We start from the raw sequence: 19,095 nt of genomic DNA, 5'->3' as shown, positions 1-19,095 counted from the left end.
GAAAGCTCTCCTGCTCTGTCCTGAGCCCTGTTATCTCCCCTCCCCTGCTCTGTGGAGGTGGGGTACATGGGCGGGGGATGGGGGGGGGAGAGAGAGAGACTGTGTGAGGTGGCTGCTGGGGAAATCTCAGAAACAGTGCACTGTCTCTTTAAGAAAGACACTCAGCCACTCACCATTCAGACCTTGCACTGTAACAGCTCCCACTCCTCCTGAGCCAGGCTGTATCTCCTCTGCCCTGCTCTGTGGAGATGGGGTACAGGGGCAGCGGCAGGGGGACACCCTGACATCAGCACTCTCCTCCTACCCCATCCCCTGCTCTGCATATCCAGCAGGAGGGTCCCAGGAGCAGCTGCAGGATGGAGCAATGTGGGGGAAGGGGCACCTGAACACAAATCAGCTGGGAGGCACTTAAATCTCTCCTGCATGGCTGCCCAAGTCCGCAGCTTACAGGGAACACGGCTGGGCAGGAGGTTGGAGTGCAGGCTTTGGGGTGGGCCAGGGATGAGGGTTTTGGGGTGTAGGAGAGGGCTCTGGGCTGAGGGATGGAGCCTAGGGGTTTGGTGTGTGGGAAGTGGCTCTGGGCTGAGGCAGGGGGTTGGGGTGTAGAAAGGGTAATGGGCTCTGGGCCAGGGGTGCGGGCTCTGGGGTGAGGCCAGAAATGAGGGGTTCAGGGTGTGGGAGGGGGTTCTGGGCTAGGGCAGGGGGTTGGGGTGCAGGCTCTGGGAGGGAGTTTGGGTGCGGGAGGGGATGTGGATGCAGGAGGGGACTCAGCTGGGTTGCGGGAGGGGGTGTGCAGGAGAGGGTGAGGGATGTGGGCTCACGGCAGCTCTTACCTCAGGGAGCTCCCTGGGAGCAGTGACATGTCCCTCGGCTCCTAGGCGGAGGCGCGGCTAGACAGCTCTGTGTGCTGCCTCAGCCCATGGGCGCTGCCCGCGCAACTCCCACTGACTGCGTTTCCCAGGCAACGGGAGCGGCAGAGCCAGTGCTTGGGGCAGCACGCGGAGTCCCTCTCTCCTCCGCCTAGGAGACAAGGGACTTGTCGCCTCTTCTGGGGAGCTGTGTGGAACCAAGTAGGGAGCCTGCCAGCCCCGCCAACTGGACTTTTAATAGCCCAGTCCAAGGTGCTGACCAGAGCCATCAGGGTCCCTTTTCGACCGGGTATTCTGGTCGACAGCTGGCAACCCTATTCCTTAACTGTCTTATTACCACTTAGATCTTTACCAAAGGATTTGTATCTGCATTTCCTCTGATACCAGCGGAGTTCCGGAAACTGTAAAGTTCTTCGAGGAGTGTCCCTGTGGGTGCTCCACTTTAGGTGTCTTGGCACATGGCGCTTATAATTGAAGATTTACAGTAGCAGTGTCTCGGTTGGCTGCGCATGCATGGCAGCCGTCTCGCCACACTCCGAGCGGCTACCTAGCATGCGCAGCCAACCGACCCCCAGTTCCTTCTTTACTGCCCTTGGCTTGAGTCGGAGCAACAGCAGCATCCCTTCTACTTTGTAGAAAGTTTATATTCCTTCCTTTTTATTTTATCTTCTCTCTTCTAGTTAACTTCGGTTACCATTACTTTTAGTTTCTTCCATAATTTAAAAAAAAATCAGGGTAGTTTTTCACCTCCCGCCTCTGGCAGGCCTCCACCAATGACTGCTTAAACACGGGCTCCCCCGTTTCTCTCCAGAGCTGGACCTTCCTCAGGCATGCCTGGTTCCCCTGGATTTAAATGCTGCCTGACATGCAGGCTATCTATACCTGTTTCAGATGGCCACGCTCAGTGGGTCCGCCGTCTCAGAGAGACCCATATTCCTCAAAAGTGTCCTCATTGTAAAAAACTGACTGTCAGGACGCTAAAGGCCAGGGACCGCCAATATTACTCGTGATGGAGAAATCCCTCAGGCCAACCTCCAATCCAGATTCCAGGACGCCTCCTGGCCAATGGTCACCAGCAGCAGCCTCAGACAAGGGCTCTACTACCAAGACTGCTTCGAAGAACCCTATCACTAAAAGGCGACCAAACACCCGTTTCAGTCATTGCTACAGCGAGACCTGCCTAAAAAGAAACGGTCTCCTGGCAAAAAATCTGCCCCGGTACCGATGACACCAAGAGCCTCGGACCGCGAGGCACCGGGAATGTCCGGTACTGAGATTTCCCAAGGAGCCAAGGACCCGATACGGGCAGGTTCTCAGTCGGGTGAGCTATCTAAAGCCAAGCTCCTTAGCTTGGCACCGACCATGAAGAAGATTGTCTCGGCACCGCCCGCTGTAATGGCGCCACCTGCTGCACATATACAGCTCGGCAAGACCTCGGCACCAACAGTTCTGACCCTCTCCTCTCAGATTGCGCTGCCGTTCCTGGCACCGAGCTTCCTGATACTGAAACTTTTCCCTAGATAGGCAGACCTGTCAGTTTCTTCTACACCAGGGACCCCACTATTCGGTACCAATGCTACTGCAGCGAGGCCCGGACCAAGCCAGACCATCACCCCAGGGGCTTCGGTGCCACCTTCTTCCAGTGATGATGTTGAGGAGGATGACCCAGGACTATGTAGAGAACGAAATCAGTATTTTAGTGGTTTTAGCAAGTACAATTACAGGTATGCGAATGAGTTAGTCCTTGTTAATATGTTGGCTCATGAGCATCTGATGTCACAATCCCATTACCTAACAGTGAGCTGTTTATTATTATTTTGAAATCAGCCTTTTAACTTTTTTTAAAGCTATATTTTCCTTCTTCTGTTTGTAAGAAACACACTAGCAGACTGTCAAAATGCAGGAGACCAGTGGAATTTATTCTGTTTTTACAGGCTTTTAGTGTTTTATTCTCTTTAACTGTTCTTAACTATGATCATTTTTGTTTTGTTTTACTGGTTATGTAATTGTTTGGCTGAGAAAGGAATGAAGTTGCTTGGGACTAGTGCTTGGAGAAGAGAGGACAAATCGTCCTGGTTGCTGTGTCTTGGTGTCTTTCTGGTGCTGAGTCTGCATGTCTCCCGAGCCAATGCCTTTTGGGTTGCTCATCTGAACATATCATTTCAAATAGGGAACAAGACCGTATGGGAGTTAGCTGACAATGGAGTTTTTGGAAAAAACTCCCCATTGCAGAAGGTGTCTGGAGTGGTGGTGCCACCAGAGGGAATGAACCAAATTGCCTGCAACCCCTTAACAAAGTTCAGCAGGCCTGTAAACTCTGAGAGCTGGATAGCCCTCATTAAGAGGGGACACTGTACCTTCACAAAGAAAATAAATGTGGCAGCAGAGAGAGGAGCAGTTGGCGTGATTATCTATAACCATCCAGGTACAGGAAATGGAGTATTTCCTATGATGTACCTGGGTTCAGAAGATATTGTTGCAATTATGATTGGCAATCTGAAAGGTGTGGACATTTTACACTTGATACAGAATGGCATCCGAGTAATAATAGCAATAGAAGTAGGAAAACGCTATGGTTCCTGGATGAATCATTACTGGGGGTCGCTTCTCATCTGCACATGGGTAACGGTGGCCTATTTTACCTTTTACTGTGCTGGAAGGCTAAGGATAGCAAGAACTCATATCGGGAGATGCCAACAATTAACAGATGTCAAGAAAGCTATTGGTCAACTTGAGCTTCGCATATTAAAAGAGAGTGACAAGGAAGCCAAAACAGATGCAGAGAACTGTGTAGTGTGTCTGGAGGTATACAAGCCCAAAGACGTAGTGCGCATTTTAAGATGCAGACATATTTTCCATAGGAAGTGCATTGACCCTTGGCTGCTGAAGCACAGAACACGCCCCGTGCGCAAATATGACATTCTCAAAGCTAGGGAAACCGAGCTGCCTGTTAAAAATGAAGCAGAGTCTTTACAAGCTGTAGTGCCAAATGAAGCTCCTAACACCACTTTACTTAATGAAGAAGATAATCATAATGAATATGTGTTAGTACAAGGTGCAGAGAGACCATCTGTGCATGAATAACTTCCTTCACAGATGGATAATCAAACCATTTCTTTGGTCCTTCATGTTGCTTCACCTTGATCACCTAGTTTGTAAAGGTCAAAATTAAACTTATATTCTTGAAATAAATTCCGAAATTCTGTCAGCATAAATTTTGAACTCTTTTTTTGCTAATTTCAATAATGCTCTGAAATGTAGAACGGATGAACGTGAATGAACTTGGCAAGTATTTCTATGATAATGAGTACTTTTTATGTGACACTTTTTGGCAACTTAAATGTCACCGTTTATACTTTCTATATAAAAATAGTTAGGGAAACTTTGTCCTGAAAAAGAATTAAGTTGTCTCTGTAACTTATTACATATGAAAAATTTCAGCCTTTACTTTACCGGATGGAGTAGAACACATCTGTGTGTTTTTGTGCAGTAGCCTGGTATGGCAAAGATATACAACTTTTCATTTTAATATATGGATATCACATCCTTTTGGTTAAATTATACCTTCCTAGCTAGGTAAAACACATGATTTTAAAACCAGTTAGGTTTTTTTTTTTTACATCTGCTACTTTGATTTAAATTGTATTTCCTATTCTCAGTCTTTTTTTCCGTTGAGGCAGGGGTTTGGAGGGCACTGCTCAGATGAGGTGGGAGACAGGAGACCAGAGAAGCATTGAGGCAGCATTGGGCAGAGTTATAGTTTCTGCTGGGAGTCTGCTTAGGTTTAAGGAACACTTCTTCCCTTTTTCTCTTCCCCGCTCCCTCCCACCCCCAACTTTTATCCTTCAGAGACTCAGGAGAGAGCGAGAGAAACTGATCGTTGATACTGATTTACTTGCTACATATGTAAATTGTCCACACAGCTGATTCTACCATTGTACTAATACAATATGTTGTTTCCTTGTCCTCCCTCCCCTGCCCACATGTTTGTGTCTCCATCAGTTACATATTTTCTTGTCTCTTAGAATAGATTGTAAGCTCTCTGGGGCATGGACTGTAATTTCTTACATTGTACAGAGCCTGCTAGCACAATAGACCCATGGAGCCCTGATGTGATGGAGATCTCTATGTGCTACTGTAACCCATGCCTAGTTGGTGTGGTGCTCTGTCCCCCTTTAGTGGCACCTAGCCCAGCTAGAGATTGATGAGTCTGTTACAGCCTTGGCTAAGGCTTTTAGCTCATGCAGTAGAGGCTCGTATGCCAAACTTCAGAGGTCCCAGGTTTGATGCTGATGACTGGGGTCTGTCGGCATTACAGTACAAAGAATAAATAATGAGAATTATGCTGCCACCTTGCCATTTCTTAGAGTACAGGAGGATTAGAGGAAGGAGCCTTTAATTCCCCAGCTTCTTCCACATCTTTTTCCTATGGCTACTGCACTAGCATAATACACTTACTGGTTCCTCACCTGCTCTTTTCACCTAGACACACATGATGGAGAAAAGGGACAAGCAACCTCATAAGAAAATAAAAATCACCATACTGGAGGAGTCTAGAGGTCCATCTAATCCAGTATCCAGTCTCTGACAATAGTCAGGAGCAAATCTCCAGAGGAAGGTGTAAGGATGCTGCAGCAGGCAAATGTGGGATAATCCATAGAAGTGTACTATTCCTTTTTCAGTCTTGCTAAATTCTTGGTCTCAATGATTTGTTTGGGAATGACTTCCAAATTGCACGTTTTTTGAAAAAGCAGTTCTTTTTATTGGCTTTGAATTTGCTGCCTTTTAGTTTCATTAAAGATTGTCTTGTTGCTGTGTTATGAGATAGGGAGAATAAATGTTCCCAATGTAACTTCTCTACACAATTAATTCTTTTCTTTTTAACATATCTCCTCTTGTTCGTCTCCTTTCCATGATAAACAATCCCACTCTTTTTAGTCTGTTTTCCATAATGGGGCCTTTTCAAACAAACAAAAACCATAAGTAAGGGGGAAAATAACTTCAGCTGAATGGCAGACAGTCTAATTTTACATAATTGAACAAGATGCTTACAATAATATCAAAGATATTTAAGGTAACAAACAATAAAAGTTTGCGTTTGTTTTGCACAAGTCCTAAAGTAATGAGAGAATGGTTCCAGTGTTGTTTGCAAGTTCACTTTCTCAAAATTTATTGCAGGGTTTTTTTTTTAACCTGTGAATAAGGAGTTTGTAAAACACATGGGACGAATTTCAAATGTGTGCATAAGTAGGTGCAACACCAATTGGTCAGGGCTGAATTTGTCTTATTAGGTGATTTGGCTCACTAAGTGGATTGATGTTTGGGTAAGGGAGACCAAAGAAAACGTTTAAAGTCGCAAATGTAGCACTATTACAATTTATCAGCTGTAATACTTTAGTAATACCCTGATCTGAGGAAACTAGTAAATATTGGTATTTTGTAGATACAGTGGGTAGATATTTATCATTAATAGGGTTTAGCTACACAGAAGCCTGCTGGAGGGAGGCCACAATAATACAAAATTGAAGCAGTGAGTATTTTTTTTTTTAAAAAAAGTGAAAAGAAAACTTAAATTATAAGTTTACATGATATTGTGGTCTAATGGGTTTTTGTATCTTACAAACTGGTTAAATATGATTGAAATTACAGTTGCTGAAATTGAGATAATGTAAATTAAATTGTTTAGTAAATTGGCTTTCTAATCTTTTAAGTAGAAAAAAGGGTACTTTGTCATCAAAATCTCTTAATGTGCATGCACAGCCATGTGGACTTCATTAAATTCAGTATTAAGTTTAGTGAATACTACAGTGTTTTCATGTTTGAGTGGCAAGTCCTAGGTCCAGTAAAAAACACAAACAAACAAAAAACCTCCCCCCCACCACACGACCACTTGTTTGGGTATGTATTTTACATTTTTCAATGCTAGCTTTTCTTAGTCCATAGGAACTTTACTTAAAAGATAAATGTGTTACACAGCTCCATTCTTGTAAGCTGTTTACTCATTCCATTATTTTTTTAATTCAAAAAGTGAATTATTAGATTTTCTTTGAAGGATAATTGATAAGAATAATTGATCCAGTGCTATAAGACTACTGTGAAGTGTTCCAAACCTATCATAGCAGCAAGATTAATCCATAAGTTTATTCACAATGATTAGGCTAAAGGAAACCTTTTAAAGGAAATTATTTCAATAGATAAAAAATGGTAATTTCTGCAGCTGTAACAGACGATGCACTTGTGGCCATTTTTACGATAGTTAGGTTAAGCCCATGCTTGAGCCCATCTCATTTAGTGAGGAGGATATGGAAAGGAGTATTGTATCAATAGAAGGTTATTGTCTAAGTTTGTGTGTTGACCCAGGAGTCGTTTCCAGGATTGAGATTGGTGATCCATTTAAATGCTTATACATTTTGGTGATTTATGGATTGTAGCAAATGCAAGGGGACTAAACTCAGTAAGGGTTTTTTTTGGAGGGCAAACTCCCAGTGCCAAAAAAAAGGGGAAGAGTCGATGGGAAATCAGGACCCTGAGACTGACAGTCCCCAGGAACAATGGGGAGAAGCAAATGCTCCAGGTCAGCCTGATAGACAGGGCGGGCAGGCTAATCAGGGAGTCAGGAGACCAGGGAAGTCCCGTCCTCCGTGTGAGCTGGAATTGCCTGGGGCAGACAGAGTGGGGCAGAGCTAAGGAGAGAACAAGGGCCCAAGCTGAGCTGGGGAGCAGAACTGTGCCAGATCCAGAGGGGCCAGAGATGCAGCCCGGGGAGCAGATCCTGTGCTGGAAGCAGAGATGCAGCCCAGGGAGAGCAGATCCTGTGCTGGGAGCAGAGCTGCAGCCACAGAGACAGAGGGGCCAGAGAAGCAGCCCAAGGGGCTGGAGGCAGAGCCAGTAGCATCATCAGTGCTGAGGCAGAGTGGAGCTGGAGCTAGAAAGAGTAGAGCTGGGGCTGGAGCCAGGTGTGGTGAGCAACTGGGGCCAGCCAAGGGGGGATCCTGGGCAAAAGGTCGAGCGCAGAAAGACCCCCCCCAGCCAAGGGCTCTTGCATGCCAGACTAGGAGGGGATTTTAACCCGATGGGGGGCTAACGCTGGGAAGAAGGGTCCCACCACCCAAACCCCAGAAGTGTGTGGCCACCACCAGAGCAAGTGTCCAACCCGCAGCATCCCTGCAGCACAGCCAGGGCCTGAGAAGAAGGCCTGGGACTTACAAGGGACAGACTGTGAATTGCCCTGACATTACAGAAACACTGTTTGTGATGTTGTCTGCCACTGAGCGGGGTGGTCTGTTTTCCTTTAACCTTTCCCATTTTTCCTTACCATTAATTTAATCAGCAATTAACTTAAAAAGAGAATATTTGCTTTAAATTGTATGTAATGATCAGTGGGTCAGGGAAGTGTTCAGTGCACAGAGAGTACCCCAGAGTGGGGACACCCTAGCCCCTGTCCTAGGTGACCACAGCAAGGTTGGAGGTCGAGCCCCCCAGGAATCCTGGGCCCAGCCTTGTTGGGGTTACAAGGACTCTGCCAGACAGGAAAGTGGTAAGGCTGCCCTTGAGGACAGGGAGGCCTCTGGGTAAAGGAAGTGGGAGCAAGGACTCAGATCCTTCTGCTAGCCCACTTCACCAGGGTAGTGCAGAAGCCAGGAAAGTTCCCCACAATAGCGGGACCATTCCCCTGCTTACACAAAGTCAGGAGAGCTCCTCAGGAAAGGAAGTTGGCCTCTTGTCATCAGTCTGTTTCGATTGCATCCTATATGCCAGCCAGGCACTCTGATCTCTCCAGCATCAGATGCTTTGACACCAGCAGTCATGTGGGGTTTTTATGTCTGTGGATGAGGTCCATGTAGGTCTCCACTGTCCCACTGACTTCAGTCTGACAGCCTATATGCTGAGTGGGTAAATATGGTAGACTGGGATTGTTCTGGGGAAGTGAAAAATGTTTTGGTATAGAACAAGAAATCTTTCACAACAAAGTTCTATGCCCCAACCTGAACAGGCAGAAGGTATCTTAAAAGGCTACTACTGGCTGACCCATCTAGTGCAGTGTTCCATAGAAATAAACTGATCCTTTGTCTTCACCCATTGCTCCTGGAGGGTGGTTTTACTGTACTGGTACAGCTTTGCTGGTGTAGCTGCATCCACATTAGGAGCGCTAGCTGGTATACTGGTAAAGCACTACCACTGAGGTTTCCGTGTTCCACTTAGATTAATCCATGAATGTTTCTTATCTCCAAGCCCTGGTAGCTACCTTGCTAAGGCTAGGTTATGTAGTTTAGCTAGTTAGAACTAAGCCTAGTTTTAAATACAAGAACAATAGGGGGAAAAATCTTCTGTAAACTTACTGTTAAACACATTCTTTAAACCAATGCACTAATTATCAAAATGAACAACCTGATTTAGGGAGAGGATTGGGTTTCATGTATGCCCTAGTCTGCAGGAATGAAAGTGAAGGACTGGGGGGGAAAGATTTTATTGAGGTGCTTATAACAATGGCTATGGAAATGGGTGCTGGCAAGAAAGTGTATGCAATGAGATCTAAAGTCTATACCTTGTAGAGATGAGTAAAGTATGAACCCAGACCACGGGAGTGCAGAAATTCAGCCAGGAGGCTCCCTGAAGAGTGGCTTGGGTACTGTGGAATGGTGATAGATGGAGTAATGGAACCATTCCAGCTACGATGTCAGTGCTGTCTAACTTCACTGCAGCACAACATCCTTCGGACAGCGGGGTTTACTATAAGATTTCATGAAATTTTTTTTAAGCAAGGAAATCCAGGCACAAAAACTTAACAGGCGCTATAAGTTTCAGGAGAAAAACCGCAACAAACACAATAGAAAGCATGGAATTTTGCATTTAAAGTGAAATGAATCATATGCCTTCAATACAAGGAACAAGAATCTCTTAATGTCTTTTTAATGCATTGCATTGTCATATTTATAGTACATATGGTATATTTCACTCTTAACTGTGAAATTCCCTTCCTTTGTAGTTTTTCTGTCACAAACATAATATTTTGTAAATATAGCCTTTATGTATGAATGTTCCTGGTTTTTTATTCATTTTTATCTTAAGATGGTTTTCTCCAAAGTATGTGATAAGCTGTTTATATTAAGGATGTTGTGATTTATTTATTTTCAATGACTTCTATAGGGAAATTACCATTCATTCAGAGTCTATCCTGAGGCTGGATGTAGGCATTAAAGAAGTCAGATCAGTTCCTTCTCAGTAGATACGTATGAACTTTCGATGGTGTGCAAATTGTACCCTGAAGTTTCGTGTCTTTAACATCTTTGTAATCCACTCTAATAATGTGTCATGTATTTGTTGAATTAAATACCTTGAAATATTTTGCGTTGTAATATAAATACAACTTATAGTAAAGGTGATTTTAGAGGATAGGGTGTTGATGCATCTTCCTTTCCCTATTAAATTTTCATACAATTAACATTTCAAAAGTTGATATATTCTTTTTTACTGCATAAGCATGTTTACCTTTGTTTAATTTGATTAACTCAAAATTATTTTCTATCAATCTATAATTAACATGCTTTATAAAGCATAGGGACAAGCTCCAAAGCAGATTTTATTAATGTACTACTTTTAAACGTTTTACTCCTGGGGGAATTCTGCACCACTGCACATACGCAGAATTTTGTCCCCCGCAGATTTCTTTGCTTCCCCACAGAAAAATGACTTTCTGACAGGGAAGCAAAGGGAAGCCACAAGAGCATTCATGTGACCCTCCCCAGCAGCATATTTCTGGTGTCCAGGGCAGCCGGCAGAGAGGTAAATCAATGTGGAGCAGGGGGCGGGACTGGAGAAGACCCAGCTGGTGGCTCCTACCCTGCGGCATGTTCAGCTGCTAGTCCCTGGCTGGGCTGGGGAGGATGAGACTTCCTCTTCCCCTACAACATACCTGGGGCTGGGTTCGACTCACCCCCAGATTTCTCCCTCGGCTGCAGGAAGCTCTGCAAACTCCCCATGCCACTTCCTGCACCCATTGCTCCTCAGCTGCAGGGGGAGGGATCCCTGTACAGGGATCTGCTCCCCCATCCTCCCAGCCCCCATGCATCCAGATCCCCTCATTCCTGCCAAGCCTCACCCCCACACTGAGAACCTCCCCACAATGACCCCCACTCCTCCTGTACCCGGACCACCTGAACAAACCACCTGCACCCTCACCCCACAGAGTTGCAACCAGCTGCACCTGGATCCCTTCCACACTAAGCCCCCCACACCCAGACCCCCGCTGAGCTCTATCGCCCCCCACACCCAGACCCCCCCGCTGAACCCCAACCACCTTCACCCTCCTGCAGAGTCCCATTTCTGTTGCACCCAGAACCCTCCCGCAACAAGCCCCTGTGCATCCAGATCCGCCCCCATACCTCTGACTGAGCTGCCTGCACCCAGTTTGCCACACACAGAAACCTCTCAACCCACACGTGGCTCTCCTCACACTAACCCCCTACACACTTGGATCCTGTCTTGCTGAGCCTGCCTGCCCACACCTAGTGCACCTGGCATGGAGGGGCAGCCCCCGGGGTGTTTCTGGGGCAGGCCCGGTCCTTGCACTGTGTCAGGGTAGAGTGTAGCCTCACTGCTGAGTCAGTGTCCCGGGGGGGGAGCAGCACAGTGATCTCCCATCTTTTTGCAGCCAGTGGCCTGTGCTCCCCAATGCCATGCTGGAGCCTCCACATTTATTTGACAAATACAATTTGCAGAATTTTAAAATATTGTGTGCAGATTTTTTTTTGGCACAGAATTTTTAATTTTTTTGGCTCAGAATGCCCTCAGGAGCATAAAATGCACTCTGTTGCTGAAAACTTATGTTGTATCATATGACTGAAAAACAGTGTTTTTGCAGTTATCACAACTCCTTGCTGTCTCACCCAACACGAATGTGACAAAATCTTGCTGAATGATGGCACCATGAATTGCATTATTGCTCCAGTCTCAAGCAGATCAGTGAGTGAAGGTCACAGCAGAGCATTCCAACAGTCTGCTAGAGAATCCAGGATTTACAAACTGTTCTGGAAGTTTACAGATAGAAAAATATAGCCTGTTGCAGAAGCCAAGGAAAGTGCTACATGAATGGTTGACCTGCTCTTTTATTTAACCTGAAATCATGGACTCAAATCATATGCCCCAGATGTTGTGAACAGTGGAGGAGTGTCCTCTTTGTCTAGCCAAAGGTTTACCTTCGATCTGCTGCGTGGGAGAGCCCTGGGCCCTATGGAAGACATCAAAGCTAGATTAAAGGGAGGGATGTTTGCTTTTCCCTGTGCAATTGTTCTTTTCTCCTCCAGACTGTATAATAAAATTTCCAAGGTGCTTCATAAACTCAAAGTACTATAAAAACATTTATGCAAGCATTAATCTTCACAGTATACTTCTGAGGTACCTAAGTAGTAGTAGTATCCCCTTTTGCAGCTAGAGCAACTAAAAGCAAGAGGCTAATGGCTTGATTTACAGACCTTCTGAGTACCCGAAATTTTGTTGAAGTCAGTGGGAGGTGCAGATACATACCATCTTTTGAAAATCACACCCCGTGTGTCTTGCACAAAGTATGACAGAGCGTAAGTCTCAAAACCAGGATTAGAATTCAGATCTCCTGACTTCCAGGTCTTTGCTTAGTCCAGTATGTCAGTGACCTTAGGCAAGTCACTTACCTTCTCATTGTCTCCAAGTGACTTGGTGTCATAGATCTGGTCAGGATCCCTGCTGGCAGTGGCTCACCAGACTGCTGGGAGGGGACCGAGCCACTGGATCCCATGTGTTTTAGGCCACTGGAGTCTGAACTCGGCCCAGGATTGTCCATATTTTGTGGCCTCAAGGCACATTTTCTGTCTATCATCCCCTTCTCGGAGCTATAACCTTGTGGCCAAGCTGCCTAGCCCCTGGGCTGAGTGCTGGTCCCTCAGAATTCCCTTGTAGTTTAAATATACCCTCTCCCAGAACTCCACCCAAACCTTTTGGTTTACCTCTTCAAGGAGCCATATGGTAGGCGATATTGCTCTTTACTTAATCAAGCAAGATGTACACAGATCTATACAAAAGTAATAACCCCAAGGCACGTTTCCTCACCATTGCAGAGTGTTCTTTGGGCTGGGGTCTGGGTCGTCTTTGAGATGGAGGATCCTTCCCCTGCAGCTGCATTACTTCCCTTCTGTCACATGGAGCCGTTCTCCCTAGGTCTAACCTTAGCCAGTCCATCCACTTCCCCACTCCTGCTCAAACTTCCTTTGTGTTTCTCTGTGAGTCCTTTTATAAACTTTTGTTTTGCTCGCCTGTCTTTGTCCTTTTCTGATAACTTTCCACTGCTCTCCATTCTCCCCCTCCCTTCATGCAGCAAGAGGAAGTATCTTCTCCAAACTCAAGCAGCCCCACTGTCTCAGGGTACTTTACCTTGAATAGATGGTTATTGAGTTCTAAGTATTCACTTCTCGCCCCCTGCCTTGTCCCTGGTTTGGCAGAGACGTGATGTAACCCTTCCTGCTCATGGTGGATACACACTGACAAAAGGGCTTCATGATACATCTGCTTTCGTAATAACTTCATAATATCAAACAGGATTCATGAGTTCACTCCAAATTATCCCACTTGGCTAGGTATTTAAACTTGAGACTTGGAGTCAGGAAATCTGGAGTTCTGATCCTGGTTTTGAGACTGACTTGTTGTGTGATTTTAGACAAGTCACTTAACATCTCTGATCACCAGTTTTGTAGCTGCAAAATGTGGGCAGTGATACTGCTACTCCTTTTGACCCAAACAGTTATCCAGTATTTGGAGTCTGTTGGGTTATTTTAGTTGGGAGGAGAAATTGATAATAGTCATGTATTTCTTTGAGATAATCTTGTTTATTTATAAGAACGTACCAAGTCCTGTTTCCCTGAACACAGTAGGAATCGAACACAAGATGGATTCCTTGCTCAATATTCCAAGCCTCTTTTTCCAAACCACACTCTACCCAAAAAGTGCACACTTTCTCTCTTATCTTTCTCTCAGTGTCATGTTACAAATGTTTTGCTGGCTGTTGGTGGCTTTCTGTCTACTTCTGTGGTGTTTCTGCTACTTCTATCTCTCACACAGTTCCACCAAACAATACCCAGCAAACCCCCTACACCCAAATAGCTCAGTTTCTGACCCACCTTGCATGTGGTTTTGGTCATGGCTCTTGCTTGTCTATCTTACTCGAAAAGGAGCTTAACTGCTCCTCACATTTATCCTGAAGAAGGGGTAGCTATTGCACCCCCCCAGCTTCAGTGAAATTTCACCCAACATAACAAACATTGTGAGGCATTACTAATAACGTTTGCAAAGTACTACAGTGAATTAGTAGGCATAATTAAGGCCACTCAGTGGCAGAAATGAGAATGGAATTTGGAAGTTCCTGATTCATTTACCAGCCTATGATGCTTCTAGAAACAATTGACATGCATTGAGAATTTGCAAGCCAATATTTGATCAAAAAGGTGTTATTTGATTTTTCAAATGCTTCAGAAAATGTCATCTCAAAATGTTATAATAAAACAAAACATTGGGGTTATGAAATTGTATGGAATAACATGGTAAAATATTTTGCACCATTCCCCTCCCCCCCATTTCTTCTTCTTATTATTCCTAGGGGCTCTGTTGAGTTAGGTGCTGTGCAAAGAGAGGAGAAAGGGATAGTTCCTTCCCCAAAGAGTATAGGGTCTAAGTAGACAAGACAGGCAAAGGAGGGGATAGCGTGAAGAGTATGATGATCTACCAATTTTTTTCATTAGTTGTACTTAGCTGCATTGGAAGTAAACAGTGATATGAAACCTTTGATAAGATTGATTCATGGTATGTCACTAGTCCATCTGTGTCTGAATCTATTTTGTAAGCCCTGCATGCTAGTGTGGTGGAAGATCTATTGTTGTGATACAGAATACAAAAGAGAGAAAGTGGAGCATAAGCTACATGAGCCCTTCTTAGTTTCTTAAATAATCATTTTACTACTTTGTTTTCACTGAGGATGCTGTAAGAAATAAATTACATACAGACAGTCCCCGGGTTACGCAAGACCCGATTTATGCAAATTCGCATTTACGGAGAAAGTTCCGTCAGCTAGAAATAGGAGGGTTTTTTTTTCTTTTTGGTTTTGCATAATGTTCAGGTATATGTTTCTGACTTATGCAAAATTCGAGTTACGCAAGGCTTTCCGGAATGGAACGATTGCGTTAGTTTGGGAACATCTGTAGTTTTAATTGCAAAGTATTTTAACAAGAAAACAACAGAATGCACTTGCACCAATTTGTGTTAGTAAAGTTCACTGCATCAGGGAATTTCTGACCATATGTTTTGTTCTGAAATTAGATTCTAATTTTTCTTTTGAACAATGTGTTGAGGAAATTAAACTAGTAAGTCATCTATGCCCATGCCAGCTCCTAGTTTTATGCACTAGGAAACGCATCTGATATATATCGATAGCTATAAAAGAAGTGATTAAACAGATAACCCGTTTAATCAAAAATGTAATCCTTAGGTATAGGAAAAAAATCTTTTAACCCAAGTTTTGATCATGGCTCTTTTAGTCCCAGATAATCTACAGGTTACAAGACAGTAAGAGTCATTATGACATTTGGAAGGTTAAATAATTAAATTAATCTTTAAAATATATTGTAGAAGTTGCTCAAATCACTGAGCATCAACACCTCCCTAACACATCCTGCTTGGCCTTCTCTGTTTCTTTTTTCACTCTTCTTTGTTGACATGTACAGTCCAAATTTTTATTTTGCACATGGTATGAAATAATTACGGCTGTCAAGCTATTGAAAAAATTAATCACGATTAATCGCATTGTTAAACAATAACAGAATACCGTTTATTTAAATATTTTGGATGTTTTTTACATTTTACATTTTCAAATATATTAATTTCAATTACAACACAGAATACAAAGTGTACAGTGCTCACTTTATATTTATTTTTGATTTACAAATATTTGCACTGTAAAAAACAAAATAAATAGTATATTTCAATTAATGTAATACAAGTACTGTAGTGCAATCTCTTTATAATGAAAGTTGAACTTACACATGTAGACTTATGTGCAAAAAATAACTGAATTCAAAAACAAAAAATGTAAAACTTTAGAGCCTACAAGTCCACTCAGTCCTACTTCTTGTTCAGCCAAATGCTAACACAGGTTTGTTTACATTTACGGGAGATACTGCTGACTGCTTCTTATTTATAGGGTCACCTGAAAGTGAGAACAGGAATTTGCATGGTACTGTTGTAGCTGGCGATGCAAGATATTTACGTGCCAGATGCGCTAAAGATTCATATGTCCCTTCATGCTTCAACCACCATTCCAGAAGTCATGCATCCATGCTGATGACGGGTTCTGCTCGATGATGATCCAAAGCAGAGCAGACCGACGCACGCTCATTTTCATCATCTGAGTCAGATGCCACCAGCAGAAGGTTGATTTTCTTTTTTTGTGGTTCGGGTTCTGTAGTTTCTGCATTGGAGTGTTGCTCTTTTAAGACTTCTGAAAGCATCCTTCACACGTCATCCCTCTCAGATTTTGAAATTCAGATTCTTAGACCTTGGGTCGAGTGCTGTATCTATACTTAGAAATCTCACATTGGTACCTTCTTTGCATTTTGTCAGATCTGCAGTGAAAGCGTTCTTAAAATGAACATGTGCTGGGTCATCATCCAAGACTACTATAACATGAAATATATGGCAGAATGCAGGTAAAACAGAACATATAATTCTCCCCCAACGAGTTCAAGTCACAAATTTAATTAATGCATTATTTTTTTAATGAGCATCACCAACATGACCTCTGGAATGGTGACCGAAGCATGAAGGGGCATACAAAGGTGTTGAGCATATCTGGCCCGTAAATACCTTGCAACGCTGGCTACAAAAGTGCCATGCAAACGCGTGTTCTCACTTTCAGGTGACACTGTAAATAAGAAGCAGTCAGCAGTATCTCCCGTAAATGTAAACAAACTTGTTTGTCTTAGTATTTGGCTGAACAAGAAGTAGGACTGAGAAGACTTGTAGGCTCAAAAGTTTTACATTGTTTTGTTTTTGAGTGAAGTTATGTAACAAACAAAAATCTACATTTGGAAGTTACATTTTCACAATAGAGATTGCACTATAGTACTCGTATGATGCGAATTGAAAAATACTGTTTCTTTTGTTATTTTTTTCAGTGCAAATATTTGTAGTAAAAATAATATAAAGTGAGCAGAGTACACTTTGTATTCTGTGTTGTAATACAAATCAATATATTTGAAAAAGTAGAAAAACATCCAAAAATATTTAATAAATTTCATTTGGTAACAGTGCGATTAATCACGATTCCTTTTTTTAATCACAATTAATTTTTTTTGAGTTAATCGCGTGAGTTAACCGCGATTAATCGACAGCCCAAGAAATAATGTTTTTAAGTTGTTGGATAGATGCACTGTCCTCGTGCATGTGGAGGAAGGTGGAATCTCTAATAACAGCAGGCATGTCTACACTTTGAGTTGGGGATGTGATTCAAGGAGACATACCCGCACTAGTTCTGATTGATCTAGCATACTAAATTAGAGTGTAGCTGGAGCAGCATGAGTGGCAGGAGGGGCCAGCCGCCTCGAGTACCTTCCAGACATCTCAGATGGGTACATACTTGAGGCGGCTAACCCTTCCTGCTACTTGCGCTGCTGCAGTTTCACTCTGTTGTTAGTGTACTAACTTGAGCTGGGAATTACAACCCCAGCTTGAAGTGTAGACATACCCTGTATGTTGTTGTCATCTTTCATTTGTATTCTGATAGTGCTCACAATGTGCTAGGTGCTGTCCAAACACACTGAAAGACAGTTTGTCCTTTAAAAAGCTTCCAGTCTAAGTAGGCAAACTATGTTCAAAAGGTGGAGGAGAGGGGTACAATCAAAATGTATGCATCTTCTTTTTTTTCTTAGATATCAGCTATGTCTGAATGCCTCTTTTCCTGTCTGTTACAGTTATTAGTGGGACAATTTCTTGCAGACATGGTGGTAGAAATAAGTCTTAAAGAGAGTTTCTAAAGAGCTGAACACAAGTAGCCATTCAGATTAATTCCATACATAAGAAGTGGCTTAGAGGAATGTATGAATACAGTTTATTTAAATTTTAAAAACTTATACAACACTAATAAAACTTCATTAATTATTTACTAATATTTGTTTTTGCAGTTACCTTATATTGGCCTCGTATCTTCTAATGTGTTGTACTTTTAAACAGAGAATCTTGCAGTATGTCACCTAAGTTTATGCAACATTAACTCCACTGTTCTCTCTTCTGGTACTCCCAACCATCCTGTGTTAGCACTGATCATCTTATTCCCTTCAGTATTGTTACTTGCCCACCTCATGGTTTTCTCTGATCCTTGGACTTCTTATTGTTATCTGGGAAGATAACTGGAACAAATTATTAAACAATCACTTTGTAAATACCTAGAGCATAACAGGTTTATGAGGAATAACCAGCATGGATCTGTGAAGAACAAATCATGCCAAACCAACCTAATTTCCTGTTTCACAGGTTATTGACCTAGTGGATGGGGGGAAGCAGTAGACATGATGTATCTTGATTTTAGACACATCCCACATGACGTTCTCATAAGCAACACAGAGAAATTCAGTCTAGATTAAATTACTGTAAAGTGGATGAACAACAGGTTGAAAGACTGTACTCAGTGTAATTATCAATGATTCATTGTCAAATGGGAGGGCGTCTCTAGTGGGATCATGCAGGAGTCTGTCTTGGGTCATAACTATTCAATATTTTAATTAGTGACTTGGATAGTAGAGTGAAGAGTGTGCTTATAAAATTGGTAGGTGACACCAAGCCAAGAGGTGTTGGAAGCACTTTTGGAGACAGGATTAAAATTCAAAATGACCTTGACAAATTGGAGAATTGGCCTGAATTCAATAATGATAACTACAAGTACTGTACTTAGGAAGGAGAAATCAGATGCACAGCTACAGAATGGGGAATAATTGGCTAGGAGGTAATACTAATGAAAAGGATCTGTGGGTTGTAGTGGAGTACAAATTGAGGATGAGTCGACAGTGTGATGCAATTTCAAAAAAGGCTAATATTCTGTGGTATATTAACAGGAGTGTTGTATGTAAGACACAGGAGGTTATTGTCCTGCTCTACTTGGCGTTGGTGAGGTCTCACCTAGAGTACTATTTCTAATTCTGGGTGCCCCACTTTAGGA

The 19,095-nt window shown here is 43.1% G+C and overlaps 2 protein-coding genes across 4 annotated transcripts in view; both read left to right on the top strand.

Moving 5' to 3' along the window:
• The window catches only part of CADPS2 (calcium dependent secretion activator 2), a 561,163-nt gene that overhangs the window by 148,141 nt on the left and 393,927 nt on the right, over positions 1-19,095 (top strand). The window lies entirely within an intron of this gene.
• On the top strand, positions 2,895-3,953 carry RNF148 (ring finger protein 148). The gene has a single exon (XM_077806859.1). It carries the CDS (start codon positions 2,895-2,897, stop codon positions 3,951-3,953), a length of 1,059 nt encoding a protein of 352 aa, XP_077662985.1.

This window comes from Eretmochelys imbricata, chromosome 1 (genome assembly GCF_965152235.1).
Source record: "Eretmochelys imbricata isolate rEreImb1 chromosome 1, rEreImb1.hap1, whole genome shotgun sequence".
Classification (NCBI taxonomy): domain Eukaryota; kingdom Metazoa; phylum Chordata; order Testudines; family Cheloniidae; genus Eretmochelys; species Eretmochelys imbricata.
This window is presented reverse-complemented; position numbering and strand designations above follow the sequence as displayed.